Below are 13126 nucleotides of genomic sequence, written 5' to 3'. Positions count from 1 at the left end.
CCTGAGCAAAGAAGTCAAGAGTTGGTGACATTGGTCAATGTTGCACTGGAGTCACTGCAAACCCACCCAGCAAAATCAGCATCCAAATACTCGCCTTAATTTTATATTGTTCCTTTTTCAGACTAGGTGTTTCATTAGGTCCATAAAGGCAAGGATCATGTTTATTTTTACTGTAGTATACTAATTGTGCAATCGTAAGCACAAGTTTAAGCCAGGACAGGCTTAGACACATCTAGACAGGTGTAAATTTGCACTGTAAGATGGCTGCCACTCTGGAATGATAACTAGGAGAGGTTTCTCTTATTTAACACCTACCTTTTAAATAATGCTTAGTAAATGGGCAACCCTTACGCTACCCTTCATAACAGAATCTACCTCAGTAAAATGTTCTAATCTGTAAATTTAATCCATTCGCGAATGAACAAAATCAGTCAAAATTCAGAGTAAGATTAAGAGAAGATGATTCTGTCATTCACACCAGTAGAATATTAAAATGTCCAAATTGGGCTCCCATATCGCAATATGTAATCTTACTTACCTTGCCTCTCCTCCCCGAGGCTTCTCAAAAACAGTAGCGTTTTTCATGTCAATAGTTTGTATAAAGTATAAAATAGTGGGATAGCTTTCGGGCAGCTTTCTAGTGCAACCATGCCATGGATTTCAGAGAAGACCCGGGTTCTCTCTCATCTGATTATGAAAAGCTTCTCCATGCTGTTTCGAAAAGGCTGTTGCCTATCCATTTAAAAAGGGGGGAATTTGGGCATATATCCAAGAAGGAAAATATGGCTCATCATACTGATTGAGTATATGCTACCTAATTTCTTAGACAGCAGTGTTTCTCTTAGAAATAGACTCGCATGTAAGACGATAGAAGCTGCTTTGAAAGAAATGTTCCATGAAATTTAGCATGGTCTACTCTAATAAGCAACAGACCTCCACACTCTCGGACAGATGTCCTTCCATTTCTTCTTCTCTGCAGTCCTTTTCAGTGGAGATGCCAGGAACCTTATACATGCAGAGGAAGTGATCTGCTAGTAAGCAACTTAAACCAACCACTTGTATAGACTTCTAAGATGACAATTAATATAACTTGCTTTGCTAAATACCTAACTGTTGCTGATGTTAGGATACTGACAGCATGTGGATGCTCATTCTCTCTATGATTTGAGGATTCGATAAGGTAATAAAGACACTGGACCTATTCCATTGGGTCCAATCCCTTTGGTACTTTGCTCTGGTTCATTAACAGTCTGTTGTTTGTTACTTCAACCTCTTGGGTAGCTCAGTCACTTATACCACCAAGGAAAACAATTCCTTCATTACGGATTTTTTTTAATTATACACTGCAAGTTTTCAAATAAGTTTTAGATTCTTGATAAGAGAGATGAACAGAAGAAAAAGAATTTTATTGTTCCTTTCATTTATATCCCACCTATTCACTAAGGAAGTGAAAATAAGGAGATGTGTAACTTTAGTTCTTTTAGGGTTCTTTTAAGTTCAGAATCAATATTATTCCCTCAATTTTTTTTTTATTTCCAAATTTGGCTGATACACGTGTCGCTCTTTGGGTGGTGAGACATACGTTTATGAGTACAGGTGGTCCACCAGCCCCTGAGGAAGTCATGAGGACAAAATCTGCCGTTTAGCCGGTTGCAGTTGGGGCTGCTTTTTGGTTGGACACTACAAATAACATCTGGGAAGACACCTGTATGGAAAGAAAAGAGAAGAAAAGACATCAAATATATTAAGGATCATAAGTGATTCATACTTACCATCTCTTCTACCCACGGAGTACTTGCCTTGTTCCTAAGAGGATCAGAGCGGAGCATGGAGTTCCCTGCATGGTTTGGACTATGAGATAAGGTTGTAGGAGACAGGCAGTGCAATCTTCAGTCATGCTGTGCCACTGGTGCCTGTGCACTTATGTACCTGTGGCACTGCTCATCTGTTCCCTAAGGACTTTTGCAGGAGAGCTATGCTGATGGCTGAGCCCAAGAAGGCACAGCAAGGCCACTGCCAAGAGTGCCCACCCTGCTGTACCCCTGACAACCTCAACAGCATCCCCCAACGGCTGTGCTGCCACCATGACAGGCACCCAAGTGGCAAGCAAAGGTGCCATGATCCCTGCTGCTGGTCAACACCTCCATCCCACACCCCACCAGAGGGCAAGCAGCTGGGGACCACATGCCCCTACAGTCATGGCACCTGCATTGGTGCTCGGCCAGGTGGAAGCTGACCAGGGACCTGGTGCTGCAGGAATGGCCCCTGTCACCAGTCAGACAGGTCATGGACCTGCGGCCCCACAGTTCTGCAAGGGGCTCCCAGCCACCCTACACAATGCAGGTAGCTGGACCCTCACCATGGGGTGGGGGGTGGCATGCCCCAACCGTGGCACCTGCAGCCTTTGACACCCTCCCCTACTGGCATTGCATGGCCTACTGGACAGGGCCATTGTCCCTCACTGCAAGGGGAGAGGGTCCACTTCCCAGCCCCAACCCCCCAGCTGCTGCAAATGATCTCCATATGCAGATGAAGGAGCTGTCCTGGAGATAACTGCTCTCAGATGTGCCCTGCCAGAAAAGTGCCCACTAGGACCCCATTCTGGCGATTGCCATGGCTGCCCCATGTTCCCCCACAGCTGCTGGCTGCCTTCCATGTGCCAGGGTGGGAGGGCTGCTTGCTGCAACCAAAAGGACCCTCTGGAGATGGTGGGTAGTGGGTAGTGGGAAGCTCATCCAGAGGGAGTGGGAAGCTCATCCAGCTCAGGCAGCTTTCAGGCTTCCTGGGACAGTCTGATTGAGACTGTTAACCCTGTGAGTACCGTGAAAGAGTTGGGTACATGCTTACACCACCACACGCATGCTCCCTCTCCCCAGACTGGTATTCCATTTGGAAGCACTGATCCAGGGGGGCAACACCCCTCTTCATCTCTTTATTTTCTTCGCTACTCTTTGGCTAAATAGTCCCAGTCAGAAAAGGGGAATGATGGACAGCCACCTGCCCAGACTCCCACTTTCACTGGTGAAGAGAAGAATCCCCCAGAAGTGGGGAGCTCCCCCCTGTGGGTGTGTGCATATGACGTGTGGACTGATCTGCCCCCCTCTCGCAGATCATCTCTGCCCCCAGGTTTCGATAGCCATCTGCTGGACCTCTCAGGCCCCAGTGGTACTGATGGGGGCTGATTGTCCTCCCCCTGCTCATGGGCGAGACCCTGTGTCCCACCCCATTTGCAAGAGACCCTGTTCAGATAAGCAAAGCTGCCATGGAGGAACATAGGGAGAAAGGTGGTCCCATAAGCATGCTGGACCAAAGCCATGAAGAACTTTGTATGTTATAACTAATACCTTGAACTGAGCACGGTAACTGATGGGTAGCCAGTGGAGCAGTATACCATGCCACTTTCCCTCCTTGAAATTTAATTACTGATCATGAAAGAAATTTTAATTCTCCCTTTTTTATTCTTCGGAGGTGTCACTTGCTTAGAATTTGAAAGAGTAACAGAATGATTGATCTAAAAACTGCTGGAATAGGTTGAGAACCTGTTAAGTAAAGGAGAAAGACACGTGTTAGGAATTGCAAACCATTTTGTATTTTTTTCCTTAATAGTTTGTCTCTCCTGTTTAGCTCAGGTATCAATACAATAATGTAGCATTTCGGGAAAAAGATAGAGCCACGTAATGCTGCACCAGAGGCCAAAATAGAGAAAATCTCCACAGCGACCATGGATTTTCCTTTGGTGCTCAGATAGGTTGGAACAAAAGACAACCAAACGCTGCAAAAGATAAACATGCTGAAGGTGATGAATTTGGCTTCATTAAAAAAAAGAAAAAAAAGAATTTGGCTTCATTAAAACTATCAGGCAACTTTCTGGCTAGGAATGCTACAGTCAAGCTAAGAATGGAAAGAAGTCCCATATATCCCAGGCCAATGTAGAACCCGAGGACAGACCCTTCATTACATTCTATGATGATCCCTTTAGTCTGTGAATGTGTGTCAAAATCTGGGAATGGTGGGTGGGGGGGTGTTGCCAGCCATACCACACAAAACCTGCTTGAATGAGGGAGCAGGAAAGGACAATAGCAATTCTGCCACAAAGTCAGCAATTGTTTCACCAGGATTCTGTTGGCGGCTATGGAACCTAAGGGACTGTAACACTGGTGAAGGCTGTGGGCTTACATGCTGCTGTACCAAATTACATAATTCTTTTAAAGTTTTCTCATCTGGCTTTTGTGGTGCCAGCAACTTCCTCAACAGGGAATAGGTCTTATGTCCACAAACAGTCAAAAAGACAGATCACTGTTGGCCTGCATCTTCAATCTTATTTGCCAGAAAATAGTGTTCCAGTCTCTCCACATACTCAGACCAGTCAGTTACTCCATCAAACTCTGGCGTCACACCATACATTGCCATGGTCCCTGTAGCTTTATCCTCGTCGCCAGTGTAATAATTCCATCAGCACACCATGTTTAAAGGTTTGAAAGTTTAATTCGAACAAAAGCAGGGCCTTCCCTGGCCTCTGCTTAGTAGAGAACAAACAGCCCACAACATGAAGGGGAAATGAAGCCAAACTACTACACAGGCTTTTCAGCCTTAAGGGATCAGGGGGAAATACTAAACAGTTCAATAAGGGAAAACAGTTCAATAAGGGAACATCACCAAATTCACAACATGACACGATATAACACAGTCTTTTCCCCACCCACTTCCTCATACTGGATCCTGGTCTGGTGGCCAAGAAAGCTACAACTACAGTAATGGTTTTGGCCAACACACAAGAAACAGCCACAGAGAAGATGATGTTGAAAGCAGATTGTTGGAGGAAGCAGGTCTCCTTCCGAGGTCTTCCAAGAAACAGAAAAGAGCAGAGGAAGCAGAGCAGGAGAGTGATGAGGAGGATGTAGGTGACATTCCAGTTGTTGGCTTTGACGATGGGGGTGTCTTTGTGTTTAACGAATGTTCCTAGCACTGTGGTTGTGATCAAAGCTAAAGAAACAGCTATGGAAGCCAAGCAAATTCCTAAAGCTTCTTCAAAAGACAGGAAGCTCATTGTCTTGGGAACGCACCCATCTTGGTCCTTGGTTGAACATGGATCACTTGGGCAATCCACGCAATCATCCTTGTCTAGAAAAAAAGATGAAGAGGGACCAACACAGTGGCAACTGACATGAGATATTGTATGATAGAAGTTTCACAATAATATTTTATGTAGGTCCAGAGGAGTTAGCCATGTTAGTCTATAGTAGCGAAATCAAAAAGGTGCTACTGGACTCTTTTTGATTTTATGTAGGAGCAATGTTGAAAACCAAGATCCTTTTCTAGCTAATTTTTTACATGCTTTTGGACTTGAAACAACTTTGGCCTGACTGCTGGATGATATTCACTAAGAGAGAGTCGGAGCATGGAACCCCAAATGATGCTTCCTTCAATTCCCACAAAATTCAGTAGTGAAATCCTCTGAATTAACCCTGAATGACATCACTGACCCTTTTGGTTTGAAATCTTCCCTTCTGGGCATGGAGCACAATTGCAGCAGCAAAATTTCTTTCCTTCCTTCTTTTTCTTAAAATAGTCTGGGTTGCAGTAATCATTGCACTCTTGGACAACTTCTATGCCATTTATTTCTCATTTTTTAAATATTTTATGAACCCCTTTTAATTATTTTATAAGTTGCAGAATAAACACTTGATGGTGTCGGGGTCATTTTTACCCCAACTTGTACTGAAAGGGAAAGTGAAATCCCAATATAAGTTGAAATTGACAAAATTTTGTTCTTTCCAGTGTTCTATTCCTATATAGCCAAAGCAATGCATGGCCCAATCAATCCTAAACAGTCAGACACTTCTAATCCCATTAACTACAGAGGACTGAGAATAGTCTAACTCTGGTCATGATGCCAATGGAGTATAGGTTTTGGTTTTTTGCATCAGCTGTCATGCTCAAAGAAACTTCTAATGTATTGTTGTTTGTTGTTGTTTCTACAACTTTTAAACTGTAGATGACTCCTATATTGGATTAGTACAGTTCTTTCTCTTTTTTGTTGCTGTTCAAGGTCAGTTGTATAATTTGGTGGCCCTCTGTACCTTGTTACCTGAAATCCTTAAATTGAAGCTACAAGCCAAAGACTTCGCTTATGCAAAACTTGTGCTCAGTTAAAAAGCTGTAGTTCCTAAACAACTTCAAAAGGTGCCCCTCCTCTCCACCAAGGAGTTATTAGAGATTTCTCATTCAGATCAGCAGAGGAGTGGACTAAACATTCTCAGAAGACAAACAACATGCCGGCTTTTCTCTCGTTCCTCAGGCTTTAAGCTATCACTAAGATAATGAAGTCTGTGGATCTTCTCTATGGGGACTGTTGTAATCCCTTCGGTATTTAACTCTAGATTATTAAAAAGCTATTATTTTATCCACTTGAGCCTCAAACATTTAATGCTCTATTATGGGGGGAAATGTACCTTTGTTGTCTCTTTTTAGTTATTCCACAATGCCACTTTTCATATAATTTTCAAGTTCTTGGCACGGGACAAGAAGTTTTAATTGGGTAAATTAAGTCCCACTCTGCCTTGAAGGAGCTGAGAGTGGTTCTTTTGCCTCACAACAATGCTTCTGAGGTATGAAAAAGGCTGCTGATGATAATGAGGACGCTTTCTCCTTCCTGCCTGAAAGTTAGGAAGGGAGGGTACAGTCTTTGGGAAGTTTGTTGTACTTTTTGTAAGATGAAACCATTACAGACAGAAATTAAAGGGAACTTTATCCAAATATAGTCATGATTTGGAGTCATCATCACAATGAAGATGGATTGGACAGCATTTTGATGCAACATGTTCGAAGGAGCATAGAGATAAAAAATCTAAAGTACGGTCCTCCCCCACTCTGCCCCATATTTCAATTTGTGTTGGGAAATCCATCTGTAATCTGCCCTTTCTGGGCAAAGTGATTGAGAGAGAAGTAGCCGACCAAATCCAGACCTTCTTGGATAACTCTAGTACTCTAGACTAGAGATGGGCACGAACCGGAAAAAACCCGAACCATGTAGTTCATGGTTCGTCAAATTTCATGAACCACAAACTTTCACAAACCTGCCCCTGGTTTGTGAACCGGTTCGTTTGGTTCGTGAGAACATCACATCCAGGCCAGAAAATCATCACTTCCGGGTCAGCAGAAAGTCGATTCCAGGCCAGCAGAAGTTCATTTCTGGGTCAGCGGAAGGTCTGCCGGAAGTCCATCCCCTGATGTCTAGGAAACTGATTGATTGGTACCAGGCTGTCTGCATGACGAGCCAAAAAATGAACCAAATGAACTAGCCTAAAGTTCGTAGTGGTTCATCAGAAATGGGATCTGACGAACCGCTGGTTTGCAAACCACGAACCGGCCTGATTCATGCTTAATTTTGGTTCGTATCTCGGTTCATGCCCATCTCTACTCTGGACCCTATCCAGTCAGGTTTCAGACCAGGGTATGAGACAGAGGCCGTTTCCAGATGGCTTACCTGCACCTGGTACATCGTGCCCTGTTGCGGGGAAAACGCGAAATATCGTGTTTTCTCGTGCGAGTTTTGCGTGACATCACGCAAAACTCGTGCGAGAAAATGCGATATTTCATGTTTTCCCCGCAACGTGGCGTGACGTACTGGGTGCAGGTAAGCCATCTGGAAACAGCCAGAGACAGCACTAGTAGCATTAGTGGATGATCTCCACCTGAATATAGACAAAGGCCATGGCTTCTTATTGCTTCTATTGGATTTATCTGCAGCCTTTGATACAGTAGACCATGCCATCCTGTTGAGGCATTTAGAAACAGAAGTGAGCATTAAAGGATGTGCCTTGGACTGGTTTAAATCATTTCTCTTGGAGCAAAGGGTTGCTGTTGGAGATCAGCTATCTCCAGAATGGGAACTATCTTGCAAGGTTCCACAGGGCGCAATCTTATCTCTCATGTTATTCAACTTCTATGTAAAGCCTTTAGGAGAACTCATTCACAGCTATGGAGTTGGATGTCATCAATATGCAGATGACACTCAGTTTTATATCTTGCTATCCACGTCCTCACAGGATGCAGTAGAAATCTTAAATCGCTGCCTGACAGCCATGGTGAAATGGTCGAAAAATGACGAATTGAAATTGAACCCAGACAAGATTGAAGTGATGCTTGTTGGGAAGCCAGAGATCTTGAAGTACATTGTGCTCCCCACTTTCGATGGAGTCCGTCTGACCCTTGCAGACTCAGTTAAGAGTCTAGAGGTTATACTGGATCCAGCGTTATTACTAGAAAAACAAGGCAGTGACAAAAAATGCTTTCTATAACCTCAGTCTAGCCTGGAAGATGGCTTCTTATTTTGACACGGCTGACCTGGCCACTTGGATCCATGCTATGGTAACATCAAGGCTTGACTACTTTAATGCTCTATACATAGGTCTCCCATTTAAGTTAACTATGAGGCTCCAATTAGTACAAAATGCTGCAGCTCGACTGTTATCAGGAGCGAGCAGGAGCATGAACATCATTTTCATCCTACAGTCACTCCACTGGCTACCCATCAGTTACCGTGCTCAGTTCAAGGTATTAGTTATTACATACAAAGCTCTTCATAGCTTTTATCCAGCATACCTACGGGACCGCCTCCCTCCCTATGTTCCTCCACGGCAGCTTCACTCATCTGAACAGGGTCTCCTGCAGCGACTCCTGCAGGCTGCGCATGGGTGAAGTCAGCAGCAGCCTATACACGGGCTTTCTCTGTGGTGGCTCCTATCCTGTGAAATGACCTGCCTGAGGAAGTCAGACAAGCCCCCACTCTCCTGGCTTTTCATAAACGATGCAAAACCGAACTATTCAAAAAGGCTTTTTACTCAAATGGGAGGGCTGTATTGTAGGGATGGGGTCTCAGATGCTTCACTAATGAGTTAGGAACCATAGACTTCATCACTATATTGCCTTACATATTGTCTGTTGCTTTAAATATGTACTCCTATGTACCACCTGTGCTCCGTGTTGTCTAATGTTCTGCTGTTCTGTTGATTATGTTCTGCTTCAGTATTTTTTTCTACTCTGTATTGGATTCTTGCTAATACTATGTCTTTTAAACTTGTATCTGTTTACCTTATGGCATTGTTTACGGAAATGTCCTTGATACTGTATTGAAATGTACTTGATACTGATTGTACTAATCTCATACTATGTAATCCGCCTTGATTCTCAGTGAGAAAAGCAGACTATAAATGACATAAATGAATGAATGAATAAATAAATAAATATGTCTAGTGAGTGCAAGGTTGCCCGGTGTCCGTTTTTCACCTTGATTGTCTGGTATTTGGAGGGTCTGTCTGGGGAAAACATTTCTCAAAAAATGGACACCTGGTCCCTCCCTTTGCCCCCTCCGTTCTCCCTTCTTGCGGCTGTGTGGCACTACCCAGGAGCAGCTAGCCAGTCTGGGTGCCTGGCCAGCCTTCTGCAGCTACTTGGTGCCACCCAGGAGTGGCACCTAGAGGTATGGGGACAAGATGATATCATGTCCTACAGTGATGTCATCATGCCATTTCAAAAGTGTATGCATGCTGCATGAGCATAAAAAAAGAAGAAAAAAGTATGTCCCCCCACTTTTCCTCAGAGTCCAATATTAGTTCAATATTAGCCTGGCAAACCTAAGTGGGTGATGCCAGCCCTTCTCCAGGCAGCATTTAAAAAGTAGCCCAATACAAAGGGTGGCTGGTTAAGGAGGCTCAGGCTATGATTAGCTATGGAGGTGGATGCTTCAACACCCACTGGATCAGCTCATATCATGATCTCCAGTTGGCAACAGAGAACTTTTTTTTTTTACTGCCTGTTCATTGATTTGTCAACCAAACTAAAAGCCAGTTTGGTGTAGTGGTTAAGCACTGTGTAAAGAGAGGGGGCTTGGGGTACTAGAAAGTGGACACCAGCATTCCCAGCCCCAGAAGAGAAAGGGAATACTAAAAGAAAGTATACTAGATTGTTTAGAAAAAAACAAGGGAACAAAAGCCTCAAAACATAAGCCTTTTAAATATCTGTGAAAAGCATAAGAACTAAAGTTGTGTGTGTTCTGATTTTACCTGTGGGCCAAGCTACACATGACAAATGACACTTGAAAGGCAAGTGTATTTCTCCCTGTTCACTTGCCCTCCACTCAATCCACTTGCCGTTCAAGTGTCATTCGTCATGTGTAGCTTGGCCCTCAGAGAGAGAGAGAGAGGGCGTGTGTTAAATTACCACAGAAATTTTCATCCCCTGATTTCACCTCACCCCTTTCCCCTCTAAAGTAAATAAACTGATTAGTTATTTTTGGGATTTTAAAAATGCCTCTTGTGCCATTTCTGTTGTTTAAGGATGAAGGAACGTCATAGTAGGCTTCTAAATGGTCTCACACAGGTCCAAGATCTAGATAAGATGAAGAGCTAGCACTGTCCGCAAGCCCACTCAGTGAACTTCCAGGCTAAACAGTGATTACATTTCTAATGTCCAAATACGACATACAAGACCCACCGGCATATTATTCTTGGTAAGCAACTAGCAGCCCAAGGAGAAAAATTGGGGCTGGACGTTTCATCAAAACATCTGTGCTCATCTTTTCTTTTTAAAGCCCCATCTTTGAAGCATCCTGGACACGGCCCCATGGATGTCTTTGTTCCGCAGGGTGTAAATGATAGGATTGAGCAAGGGGGTGACCACAATATAAAGGACAGCAAGTTCTTTGTCCCGATCAGGGGCTGTGTCTGACCCAGGTGTCAGGTACACAAAGATAAGGATGCCGTAGAACAAGATGACCACTATCAGGTGGGAGGCACAGGTGGAGAAGGCCTTGCGCCGTCCGGCAGCTGACTGCATTCGTATCACAGAAGACAGTATGAGCATGTAAGAGGTCAGGATCACAAAGAAGGGAACAATAATGATCAATGCAGCCAATATAATGATGTTGCGTTCTGTCACATGTATGTCAGTGCATGCGAGTTTCAACACAATTGGCATGTCGCAGAAGAAGTGATTGATGTGATTGGGGCCACAGTAGGGAAGGTGAAGGGTAAAGCCGACGTTTATTGAAGCAAGGAAGAAGCCACTCACCCAGGAAGCTGAGGCGAGCTGCACCTGACGCCACCTACTCATGGCAACGACATATAGCAGAGGGTGGCAGATGGCCAAGTAGCGGTCGTAAGCCATAGCACCCAGCAGAAAACATTCAACGCTACCCAGGCAAATAACTACGTACATCTGTAAAGCACACCGGGTGAAGGAGATGGCTCCATTTCCAGACAGAAGGTGGGCCAGCATCTGGGGCATGCTGCTTGTGACATAACAGATTTCCAGGACCGAAAGGTTCGCGAGGAAGAAGTACATGGGGGTGTGGAGGGAGGAGTCGGCTCGCACCAACACGATGATCACCAGGTTCCCTGCGATGGTGAGGGAATAGATAAGAAGGATGACCAGAAAAAGGAGAATTTGCATCTTGTGGTGGTTGGTGAGTCCTACTAAAATAAATTCTGTGACAGAGGAGAGGTTCGCAGCCTCCATCATGGGCTTCCGTCTGCGGAAAAAGGGCAAGAGTCAGTGATTTTGCTCTCTGCCACATGGGAGTAAACTCAAGCAAGCCATCAAACCCACCATCACGAGCTCGGTCCAAACAAGAGCAAGAGTCTTTCCTTGATTCTCCAGTGTTCCCTTTTCCAAACATAACTCACAAGTTATGAGGGCGTTCCAGAGACATAAGAGTGTTACTCTACTACAGTAAATACAGTCCCACCTTTAGTCACTATGGATTGAGTGCAGCCAGCTTCTCTACTTCCAAGAAGGAGGGAGGGGCTTCTGCCCCCCTCCCCAAAGGCTATACTGGGAACCAGGGAACTTACATGGACAAAAACCATATGGCATGGGGCTATAATGAGGAAGGAAATTTAAATGAATCAAAAAGATGGCTGTATCTTGTTAAACGTAGACTTTGAAAAAGATATATATTTGGGCCAAGCTAGAAGTGACGAATTACACTTGAATGGTAAGTGAACAGACACACATGTATTCCTCCCTGTTCACTTGTGCTCCACTTTTGCTCCACTTGCTCCACTTGTGCTCCGCTCGATCACTTCTAGCTTGGCCCTATGTTGCGGAGAAAATCAGAACTCAACTTGTAGTTTAGTTTTTTTCTTTCTCTTTTCCCCATCTTTCTAAATTGTATTTTCTTTGAAATATTATTAGTTGCTTTTCTTGTTTGTTATTTCATGTTTATATGTACTGTTAGTGTGTTTTTTTAGATTGTTGTATTTTTTCTTATCTTGTATGTTTACTGTTTATTGCTTAAATAAAAAAAAATGTAACAAAATCTGCCCGTATAAGTGCTAACCACCTTAATAAAACCTGGGATGATTCAGCTATTTTTGGTGGCAACCAGGTTAACAAAACTAGAGAAATAGCCCTTTACTGCAATTATGAATGGTCTCTGTACGTTATTTACATTTGAATTTTACATAATTATGTTATACCCTGTACTCTTTACATTTTATCACTCTTCGGCTTCACTGTTTATCCCCCCCCCCATCACCTTATTGATATGTCTTGTCTCTGTTGAGGAGGTCTAGCAACATTGCATCTGACAAGAAGGCTTAGGTTGGAATAAAATCTTATTAGTCATTAAGGAGCTAATGACTCAATGAGTATGGTGATTATACTGGGAAATTCACTGACAGTGGTTATAGTGATGGCCACTAGCAAAGATGGTTTTAAAAGCAGATTAGACATATTCATGGAGGAGAAGAGCTAGATTCGGTCCAGTAGCATCTTAAAGACCAATTCAATTTCCAGCGTTTGAGCTTTTGAGAGTCAAAGTTCCCTTTATCAGATATGAGGAGCGGAAAAAGGAAGGAGTCTATATAATCCAGGCATGTTATCCTCAGGGCAGACTAAACATAAAAAAATCTTTCGTGGTGACTGTTAGAAACTATTGCAAGTAGGCAGAAGGAGCTGCCTATAATCCCAAAAATTCTGAATGCCCCTTTCCTGATTTGTACATGACTACAAGTGTGAAACAAACCATGCTACACACAGCAAAATTTTACTGGAAATCAGCAAAAACGTTTTCCCTAAAGAAGTGTTATATGCAATGGATTGACAATGGGGGATACACTTTCAA

At 43.6% G+C, this 13126-nt stretch overlaps 1 protein-coding gene across 1 annotated transcript; it reads right to left on the bottom strand.

The window, feature by feature from the left end:
- Window positions 1-10572: 10572 nt before the first annotated feature.
- On the bottom strand, window positions 10573-11517 carry LOC129339665 (olfactory receptor 5V1-like). Its single transcript, XM_054994247.1, has one exon. The coding sequence runs from the start codon at window positions 11515-11517 to the stop codon at window positions 10573-10575; it is 945 nt and encodes a 314-aa protein (XP_054850222.1).
- Between the last annotated feature and the right edge of the window lie 1609 nt (window positions 11518-13126).

The sequence above is a fragment of the Eublepharis macularius genome, chromosome 12, assembly GCF_028583425.1.
Source record: "Eublepharis macularius isolate TG4126 chromosome 12, MPM_Emac_v1.0, whole genome shotgun sequence".
In the NCBI taxonomy this organism is placed as follows: domain Eukaryota; kingdom Metazoa; phylum Chordata; class Lepidosauria; order Squamata; family Eublepharidae; genus Eublepharis; species Eublepharis macularius.
Note: the sequence above shows the minus strand (reverse complement) of the source record. Positions and strands in the feature narration are given on the sequence as shown.

Bases quoted from the DNA above. Each gene is read 5' to 3' on its own strand.
- LOC129339665 (XM_054994247.1), bottom strand. From the start codon at position 11,517: ATGGAGGCTGCGAACCTCTCCTCTGTCACAGAATTTATTTTAGTAGGA.